The sequence below is a fragment of the Leishmania mexicana genome, chromosome 31 (assembly GCF_000234665.1).
Source record: "Leishmania mexicana MHOM/GT/2001/U1103 complete genome, chromosome 31".
Classification (NCBI taxonomy): Eukaryota; Euglenozoa; class Kinetoplastea; order Trypanosomatida; family Trypanosomatidae; genus Leishmania; species Leishmania mexicana.
The window spans coordinates 1,255,699-1,265,901 of record NC_018335.1 but is presented as its reverse complement, the minus strand read 5'-3'; the positions used below and the strand labels follow the sequence as shown (position 1 = coordinate 1,265,901).

The 10,203-nt window shown below is 54.7% G+C and overlaps 1 protein-coding gene across 1 annotated transcript; it reads right to left on the bottom strand.

The window, feature by feature from the left end:
• Positions 1–548: 548 nt before the first annotated feature.
• Positions 549–2,429, bottom strand: LMXM_31_3220 (conserved hypothetical protein; the record flags this gene model as incomplete). Its single annotated transcript, XM_003878124.1, has 1 exon — positions 549–2,429. One exon carries the CDS (start codon positions 2,427–2,429, stop codon positions 549–551), a length of 1,881 nt encoding a protein of 626 aa, XP_003878173.1.
• Between the last annotated feature and the right edge of the window lie 7,774 nt (positions 2,430–10,203).

The window sequence follows — 10,203 nt, the reverse complement described above, 5'->3', positions numbered from 1 at the left end:
TCATATACGTGCGTCGGTGAGTGGGAGGGAGGGAGCGGGTGAGAGAAAGAGGAAATCTGCAAAAGGCTGTGAGCAGAGCGCCACCCCGGGCCTCCCTACGCATTGCTGCCATCGTAGCCAGCAGAACCTAGCCAGAGAGAGAGAGACAAGACACAACAGCAACGAAAGGAGAGAAGAGAACGAAAAAAAAAAACAGAAGAGAGGCAGAACGTTTGCATTCGTCATGGCAGCTGCTGAACAAAAACCAAAGAAGTCGAAACAACATCACCATGACGGAGAAAGATGCAGAGACTGAGGTGTGAGTTGGCGAGACAGTCGCACGGATGGAAGAAAGAGCCAAGACGTGTTGGCCATGCATTCGGAAACACAGAAAGAGAACCTCCAAGCACACACACACACAAGGCAGTACGTCGTCTCTGCGCCTCTGAGCTGAGACGCCACTTTCCTCTTACAATCTTCGCCATTCTTCGCCTACCCGGCGGCCCCTGAACTCTGGGAGCCTCCTTTGCTCCTCTTCGAGTTACAAGGTTCTCTGTCGTTTCCTTGCGTCAGCCATCCGTCAGAGTCGCTCGCGTCGCTGCCGCAGGCCCCGCTGCAGTGACCGCCTCGTTCATTTCGAAGCTGAACAAGAGCACCTCTGCATCGCCCATCTTGATCGTTTCCGCGAAGTCGAACACGTCCCTCTCCAGGTACGCGCCCCAGATGTCTTCCGTACCGTCGAGCAGCATCGGATGCCGGTGGTCATCCGAGGAGCGAGCAGGTGCGCTGCCGCCTCGCACTATGGCACCGGAAAGCTGCGGGGAGGACAGAGGGTCGGCCATGGTGACATGAGTGAGGGCCTCCTGACGGTTCAGCTCGTGCTGCGCATAGGTGGGGTCCACCGGCATGACGTACGGCACGCCGACTTCGCTGTTTGCCACGACGGTGGACGGCACCACAGCCGGAGCCGTCAGGAAAAGGTCCAGAAGAGGCAGCCGCGGCGGCTGCATGTCCTTCCAGACGTCGCGGCGGCTGAATTTTAGCCGAGTGGACGCAACTGAGGGGGGCTGTGAGGCAAGCATGGGGGAGCATGTAGCAGAGATGCAGCCCGACGAGCACGGGGAGATGGCACCGATGGACTCGTCCGGCGTGGGGCTTGGTGACGGCGAGTAGAGAGACGCATCGGGCGTCAGCAGCTGCCACGGGTGCGTGTACTCAGCAATCTTCTCGCTCGGGGTCAACACGGACTCGATGTGCAGAACCGGCACCGGCTCCTCGACCTCCTCCGCGTATAGGGTGGGCAACAAGAAGAGCCGCCCCTGCGACTCGAGTGTCATGAGTAACTGCGCTTCGCGATCGTGCCGCTGGCGGCGCTGCTCCTCGACATGCCCCATGTTTAACTCACGGATGATGAGCTGCGGGTCATTGCTGAAGAGGGATAGGGCATTGAGGGCGTAGCCCACAGAGCGCAAGTGCGACTCGCTAGCCACCGCGCTCTCCTTCTCTGTCTCCGCCAACAGCTCCTCGAGCCGTTCCTCCAGCGTCTTCCAATGCTCCTTGACGATCTGGATGTAGCGGGCCTTACGCTGCGCCGTCGATGTGGCCGAGGCCAGCATGCACGACGCACGCATCGAGGAGCGAGTACGGCTCGTCGACTGAGGCGCAGCCATCTCCACAAACGTGACGGCGGGCCTCGAGCGCAGAGCTTGAATTTCGCGGCAACACGCCTCTCGCACGAGAGAACGAAGACCGTAGCGCATATGCGAGGGTGCCGAGGCGGTTGTATGCCTCATCCCCTGCTGCCAGGCATAGTGCTCGCCAGCGTGGTGCGAGGCGTTATCGCGGCGCTGGCGCTCGCACCACTGTGGACTCAGCGGCTCCTGCTCCGGACTCCGGACAGCACTGCTGGGCAGAGACAGCATGGAAGGGATCCGCGGTGTATCCGGCCGTCTCCAAGAAGATGTCGTCGCGTCTATCGGCGGTGACGTCGCGGCCGCCAGCGCCGCCGTCGTGGACGGGCTGTATGGTGCGTTGCTAAAGGTATACTGACTGCACTCCTCCATCTCCGATTCGTAGTCGTACGGGATGCACACGTCCTCCGCTTCCTCCTCTTCCGCAGAGGCTGCCGTGGCGCCTTTGTGTAGCTCTGCATGATCACTGCAGTCATCCAACGACTCGGCAGCGGTGTCGAGGCTAAGAACAGAGAGTCTGCGTGGCAGACCGCGGCGCACCTCCTCCGCGGACACATTCAATGCCTTCGACGCATGGCCATCTGCGACGGCAACTGCGGCGGGCGGCGCGGCGTGTGGATCCGTCAGGCGCCACAACTTCTCCATGGAGATGGTAGAAGTCGCGTGAGATGGACGCGTGCACGTCACCGTCGGCGTGTCTGTGGAGCTGAAGTGCCGGTCGCCACAGGGTGCGGACTCCATTGCTGATTCCACCAACATGGTTCTCAAAGCTGGTAGTGACCAAAAAACAAGGAGGGCTATCCCCTGATGCCGTCACCTTTTGAGCGGTGTTGTGCTGTGCGGCGCTTGCGTTCCCTTCTCCCTCTGAGCAGCCGTCCTCTCGGTTCCTGTGTGCGCCCGCGAAATCTCCTGTTTGCGGTTAGCTTGTCGCGTGTATCGCTGAATACGCGGCGCAGTTTGTGTTCTCTGTTGACAGTGAGCTATACCTTCGCAGCGGCACACAAATGGCAGCAGAAGAAAAGGGACGCTACGGAGCTTGTCGAGTGCGCGGAAACACGACACACACACGCACACGCAGAGGGATGCAGAGGAAGGGAGGCGGCGAGATGACAGCCAAGCAGACAAGCACAGACACAGAATGACACACGAAAAAAAAAGAAAAAAAGGGAGCGGACAACGAAGAGTAACCGCGCTCTCGCCAATCTCGGACGCACCACAATACGGACGCTTCCGACGCAACAGAACAACAACAATAACCAACAAGAAGGCGGACAGATAAAAAGAAAGAAAGAGAAGACGCGGACAAGCCCCCACCACCACCTCCACCGGTACTGTGTGCAGTCAAGCCGAACAAATGTAAAGCGTGAAAAGCGAAGTACAGATCAAACCACGAGATACGCCAAGCTAACACAAGGGGGAAAGAGGACCAAAGACGAACACGTGACAAACGAGCAGGCCTCTCTGTCGGGATGGCCAGCTGCTCGGGATGGAGAGAGGAGAAACGACCAGCAACGGAACAGCGTAAAGAAAGAGAAATAAAATTAGATACATATAGGGAGAGAAAAAGGAAACGTGGTCCGTCCAGTGCAGGAGGAGGAGAAAGAGGGGGCGGGTGGTGGTGCAGCCTCTTTCTCGATTTGTCTCCTAGCGGCTGATTGACGTGCTGGCGATGGATGCTGACGTAGCGCCCTAGAAAGGGTGCGTTTCTTGTTTGGGCCCTCCCCCCCCACCCTGTGAGCGGTACAGACGGGCTGGCCGCAATCCGCGTCGCCCAGGCGCGAAACAAAACCACGATACCGTCACTCTCAGATACCGAGGCACTCACCGTACACACGCACACGCGCACGCGCGCACAGAGTCACAACGTGAGAAAGTGCCCTGGAAAAGGAAAAAAATCAAAGGAAAGTGGCTCAAAGTCAAGAGAAGCGAGAAGAGCAACGCTGTGCAAAGGTGCAGGCAACCAGGCAGACACACAGACACACGCGCGCGCAACAAGGAGGCGCCGATGCACTCGCAGCGGTCCACACCGGATTAACCTGCAGAAGAGAAAGGCAAGCAGTAAAACAAATGGAGAAAACGAAAGAAAAAAAGAGCACACGCTTCGAGGTAATCTTTTCCGCCTCTTTTCGTTTTCGGTGCGAAACACCTCCTTGTCCTTGTGATGAGCGTGTGCACGTATGTGTTGTCGTTCGTTTCGCTTCCTGCTATTCACTCGCTCGATGGCCCTCAAGAATGTATCGGCGCGCCGCTAGCTGTGATTCGAAAAGAAAAACAAAGAAGGCAGTGGAGAGAAGAGAGGCCGCGTCGACTGAGGCACGGAAAGAAGAAGAGTTTTAGGTGCGAGAGGGAGGGGGAGGGAGGGAGGGGGAGTGTGTGACAGAAACACACAGAGAGACACAGAACTGCACGTAACGCCCTGTTGAGAGCGGGAGGGAGTGGATGGGGATGCACAGGCACAGGCACACGCACACACACACACAAACACAGACACGCGCTCAACGACTCGCGGACCAAAAGAGAGGACGGCGAGAAATGGACAATACAAATAACGTAAAAGACACGGAAGGTCGTGGGTGTGCAGTACAGCTCAGTGAGAAAAACGGCTCAACACACAACACAAAGAAGAGAAGGGAGGATGAAAAGCTCGGTTGATCAGAAAGGTAGAACAAGAAGAGGAAGAAAGATATAAAACAGCGTGGTGGTGGGGCAGTGATGGCAAACAACAACAACAGAGAAGGAGAAGAGAGGAGGTATAAACAACAACAAAGCGAAAAGGCGAAGGAGGCAATAATAGTCGTCGCCGTCGTACCTCGTTGGAGCGTCGGGTCTGTGATGCTGTATGATGGATGTTTTATTGATGATGTGGCACGACGAAATAAATATAAAAAAAGAACAGAGAAATAATTTTTTTTGTTGTTGTTTGCTTGTGTATGCGTGTATGGCGCTGGGTGCGTTATTCTGCTAGTGATACAAACGGCAGCCGTCGTAATAGTAGTGCTGAGAGCGCTGACCCTAAGCTGTCAGAGGCAGTCGTCGCCAGTTACGAAAGGTGATGAGGGTCGACAAGAAAACAGGAAAAGAAAAAAAAGGACGTAAGAGAGAAGAAAGTGGGGAAAGGACCCGGAAGAGAGTGCCCTGCCTGCGAAGGACGTAAGAACGAAAACAAAAGAAAATGAGCCAACAACCAAACAAAAACAAAAAACAGAAGGAAAGGGAGAGAGGTGTGTGTCGGTGTGGATGCGTGAATGGAAAGAGTGAGGGGGGAGGGGGAGGAGGGGGGGTTCGATTGCGAAGACACAAAGCAGGTCGAAAATGGAAACGAATCAAAAGAGAACGGAAGAAAGCGTCGCGGGTGCACAAAACACACAACCACTCGTGGACACGATACAAGCACGACACGCCGTATCGGTGCCTCACGCGCCGTCTGTGGGTCTGTGTGCCTGTTTATGGGTACACGTGCACTTGGTTTGCCTTCGGTTTTCTTCTTACCGAAGTATCGTCAAAAGGAGAGGAAAAGAAAGAGAAGAGCGCCGACACATACAAAGAACTTCACAGTACTTTTACCACCACCGCGTCTTCTAGTTGGTGCGTGCGTGCGTGCGTGCGTTTATTTGCCGTGTCTACTGCTTCTCTTCTTGTTCTCGTTGCTGATCTCTCTTCAATGCTTGAGCCCCCTTTGCACTTCTTGGATGTCGTCGCGGCGGCCCTCTTCAACTTCGAAGTTCGTCAGCTTTATCGGGTATCACTCCCACAGCCAGAGCCTCTCTCCCTTGCTTTCGCGCGAACACAGCAGCCAACCAACAACAGAAACACAAGAGCGCACGCACACACCTTTTTCCTCTCGTTCCTGGGATGCGCTTCAAGCAACACGCACACGTCGCAGCACGGCAAGAGCCAAAAAAAAAGAGGAAAAGTCAAGAAAAGGAGGACGGATTTTGGCTTGGCGTACTCGAGTCACCGCGCGTTTTTGTACGTATTTTTTTTTTGCGCCTTCCTGATGACCTTTTTCGCTTTTTTATCGCTAGGGGATCCCCCCCCCTGTGCCGATGTGTGCGTGGATGCGTGTGTGTGTGTGTGTGTGTGTGTGTGTGAGGGCAGAGAGTGCCTGCGCTGTATTGACTGTGGAGTTGATCGTCTGGCTTCCCTGCTCGTACCGACCTCTCTTTCACCAGCTGATCCCTTCGGGTGTCGCCCTCGGCGTCTTTACCCTTCTCTTCTTCCCTTGGGGAAGATCCACAGGTAAATGCGAGCTCACAACCGTTGAAGTTGCAGCGAGAGAGAAATAGAGAGGGGCGGATGACGGCCGCAGGGCGAAAAAAAAAGTAGCAAGGACCGATTACCCTTCTGCAACCCCGCGCGCGACTGCTGTGTCGCTTCCACCCTGCACCACTCTTGCCCGCCTCTCCCTTTGTGTTGTTGTTTTTCGTTCCTCTTCACTCACCACTCCACGCGCGTGAATGGAGGGAAGTGTCTTGTGCGAGCCCTACGTACACCAATATGCCTCTTGGCGTCTTCGTAAAATCGGCTGGCGCTTAACGATGAAAAACTACACAGAAAAGGAGAACGTGCACACACACAGTGCGGGGCCGTGTACCTCACAAGAAAGGCGCTCCAGCGAAGAAACGCTCTAGAGAGAGTGCGAGCAGAGGAGGGCACTGGAGGGAAGAAAAGAGAGAGACAGGCGTCACACGTACGACAGGGCTCGGCAACAGGAGAGAAAAGAAAACACGAGGAAGGTAGAGAACCACTGGGAACAAGAACTCGTTGCCCTGAGCTATTTGTGTGTGTGTGTGTCTTTTACTCCGGTGAGACCCTCGTCTATCACTACCACAAATCAAGCTTGCCTGTATGCGCGTGCACTGCACTGTGTGGGCTGTACCCTTTCTTTCTCCTTTACCCTGCCTGGCGCCTTGACGCACAGCTTTCTTTTCCTTGGTTTCCTGCTGGCAACGACCCTCGTCTACCTGCGCCCTATCTGATCTGTCTTCTAGACGTCTTTTGGGGAGCTTCTCCTTTATCCGGTACAGGCAGCGTGTCGTACGTGCTAGGCTTCTCCAGTTGTCGACCCGGACGCTCTGCCGTAGCAATCGATTTGTTCCCTGCGTGTCGAAGAAGCGCCTCCCGAAAGAGAAGTAAAACGTCAGCGCCAACCACACGTCTCTCTCTTCCGTCACGTCTTCCTTCGTATTTCTGCTTTCCTCGCTTTATGTTTCGCTCTCCTTGCCGCCGTGCTCTGCTGTCGTTTGTTTCCGCTTTGTTTGGCGGTTCTCCTCGCAGAAACCGCGCAGGAAAGGCAGCGGCAGCAACGACAAGGACGGGAAAAAAAGGCTGTGAGAGGTGGCAAGCCACTTCCGGGTACGCAGCGACGCAACTGCGAGTGAGAGGTTTACGCGAATAAGTACTCTCACGCGCACGTGTGGTTTGGTGTCTGCCTTCCTTGACACACTCTCTCTTTACTGCGCGTGTGTGCGTACTCAGTCCTCGCACGACACACTTCTTCGGCGTAGAGGTCGAAAATGCGGAAAAAGAAAACCTGTGCTGCGCTTCTTCGGTCTTCTGTGAGCAGATGAGCTGGCAGGGAGGGGGGCAGTGGCAGCGAGAGCAGCGAGCAGCGAGGAAGACGTCGAAACAGATGCAGAGACGCACAAGGAGACGGGGCCGGGTGTGTTAGGGAGGAAAAAAAAAACGAAGGTGAAACCAAAGACGTAAAGAAAGGCAGAATACAGATATATATATATATATAGAGAGAGAGAGATGGTGTTATTCGAAATCCTATCAGCGGTGGTGGCCCCGATAAATAGAGAAGGAAGCGAGGCAACTCCTGTTGTCGTTGGTCAACAAGAAGGGGAGGCGTGGGCCTGTGACGGTCAAAGACATAAAGAGACGCAGACCACACCAGATGTGTGGACCGGCGGAGGGAACAGCGAAGAGGGGGAGGAAAAGGTATACGACTACAACAGCGGTAAGCGACAAAGATGGCTGAGAGAGAAGACAGGAACTAAAGAGAGCAGGCGCCAACAGAGAAGAAGAAAAGCCGAAAAAAGAAAAGAAGAGAGAGAGAGAGCTACAAAAGGAGAGAGGAAGCAAGAAGGATGTCGATGAAGCACACAGACTCAGACACACACACACACACACACACACTCAGGGGCAGAGAGAGACACACACACAAACCACGCACACCTTCAGCGAGTTACGTTCTCCTCAACTGAAAGAGCCACGAGCCGTCAAGAAAAAAAAGCACGAGTAAAATATAAAAAAAACGTAAAAAAAAGAACAGAAGAACTCACGTATCGTGTTGAGAGAACACTGAGCAGGGGCGAAGAGAGAGGATCCGAAAAAAAAAGGGGGAGGGGAAGGGGAGGAAAGAGCACACGTTGGGGGAGGAGAGGAGAGGAGAGGTGGGAGGAGGGGGGAATCCAAGTAGCAACAGAGAAGCGAGAAAGATAATAAGTTTTTTTCTTTTTTTTGAAGAACAACAACGTACAAGAAGAGAGGAGAGAGGAGAAAAGTTTTTTTGTTTTTTTTTGTTTGTTGTTGCGTGGGAGGGAGAGGCAAGAAAATATCACACACACACACACACACACAGAGAGAGACACACGCGAAAGAAAGAAAAGGACAGAAGCCACAACGGAAAAGGGTGGAGAGAGAGAGAGAGAGAAAAAGAAAGAAAACGAAAACTCCCGGAGAGACGGCGCTGCACGATAGACGCACAGGACAGGAGCGACACGGAAGGGACAGAGGAGCGAGAGAGGAGAGATCGACCACAAAGGACAAGAAAAAAAAAGAAAACGAGAAGGGAGAAGAAACCGTAAAAGAAGAAGAGGAGAGAGAAATGAGACACCACCAAACGCTTTACCGTAAAGGAAACAACGTGAGCCCAATACACGGGCAGATCGCACACACACGCACGCACGCACGCACGCACACGCAGCAACGAACAGTAAAAAGAAAAAAAGGACAAACAGGAGCAGCAGGGGAGGGGGCGGGAGGGGCGGGACTGAACAGAAATACGAAAAAAAGAAGTAGCAAGCTCAGATTGCGCTCCGAAGACGCTGAGTTATGCGAAAACCCACTCAGAAGTACACCAGAGACGCGAAAGCGAGGCGGAGAGTGGCGAAGGATGAGCAGAGGGATGAAGAGGGGGAGAAGAGACGCAGTGTTGATGAGATAGATGCGTCTATCACTCTTCGCGTGCGGCCCCGCGCACCGGAAACGTGCAGGTGTATGTGTGTGTAAACGAGCGGGTGCGGCTGTTTGCGTCAAGTCGCTCCTTCCTTCTTTGAGGGGAAGGAGAAGACGCAGAGCTCTTCCTTTTCTTGTTCTTCTTCGCAGTTACCTCTGCTGTAGCGGGTGTGCGTGTGTGTTGGGCGCGCCTTGCGTGCTCCTTCGCTCGCTCGCTCTGCTTTCTCTGTTGTTGTTGTTGCTTTCCTGTTTATGAACCACTTCATCGCGTGCGCGCATGTAAGGTGTGTGCGCAGTGGCAGCGGCGGCAGCAGCAGCAGCGGTGATGTCGCCGAAATTGACGGATGTGGGGAAGTGCAGAGCGTCACGTGCGAGAGCAGTACCGCGATTACAGAAAGAAAAAGAAGATGGACGGCGGAGAGGGACAGAGAGAGACGTGAGATGAGTGCGAAGCGATCAAGATTGTGTGGCAGCGCCACGAGACGTAGAGCCGTGGAGGGCGGAGCTGCGCGACACTCCACCGGGGGTAATATCGCTCGGCTCATGTTGTCACCGGGTTGAGGTGAGGGAAGAGGAGAAGAGCGGCGGTGGGAAAAGCGAAAAAAAAGTCCATTGCGCATGCAAAACCCTGCAGGGAAGGGACTGGAGAAACAGTAAAACGGATAGACACGTGTGAAAAGAAAAAGCGTTCGACCGCGAAGCTTTTGGGACCCTTGCGGTTGGTGCTGCGTGCCGATACTCTGTGGTTGCTGCTGAGGTCGAAATGCTCGAGGCGCGATGTCTTGCATTCGAAAGGGAAGGCGCCCTTCAGTCTGCCTGGTCGGGGGAGTAGGTTCCGAAGTTGCTCTGCCTTTCCGCTGTATCCTCCAGTTTTGCCCCGCATGATGTGCGCTTCAGTGGTGCCGCCGCGGACGCGAAAGAGGGAGAATGACACCGAAAAGAAACAGGTAAGAGCAGGCCCTGAGGAGGGCCGTCAGCGAGCGAGGCAGCGACGCAACAGGAGCGCCATAACGGAAACGGCAAGGAGGGAAAACAAAAACGTCACCAAGCACGGACGTACTCGGAGACAACACATGACTTGGGACAGAGAAGTCACTGATAGACGGAAAGAAGTGGAGGTCTGCGTCGCTGGGAAAGCTGTACATCATCGCCGCTGGGTCACTGTGCGCATCACACGCACATCAAAGACACAGCGAGACACGCCGACGCGCAAGCACGCACACGTGCGCCGACACGTGCTTGTTCGCAGATTGGAAAGGCTGGTGTTTGCCCGCCCAACGAATGAAAAGGGCATGAACGCCTGCAGAGCCGCGGCAGCTCTATGTGCTCTCTTGTCGGCCGGCATCGTGGC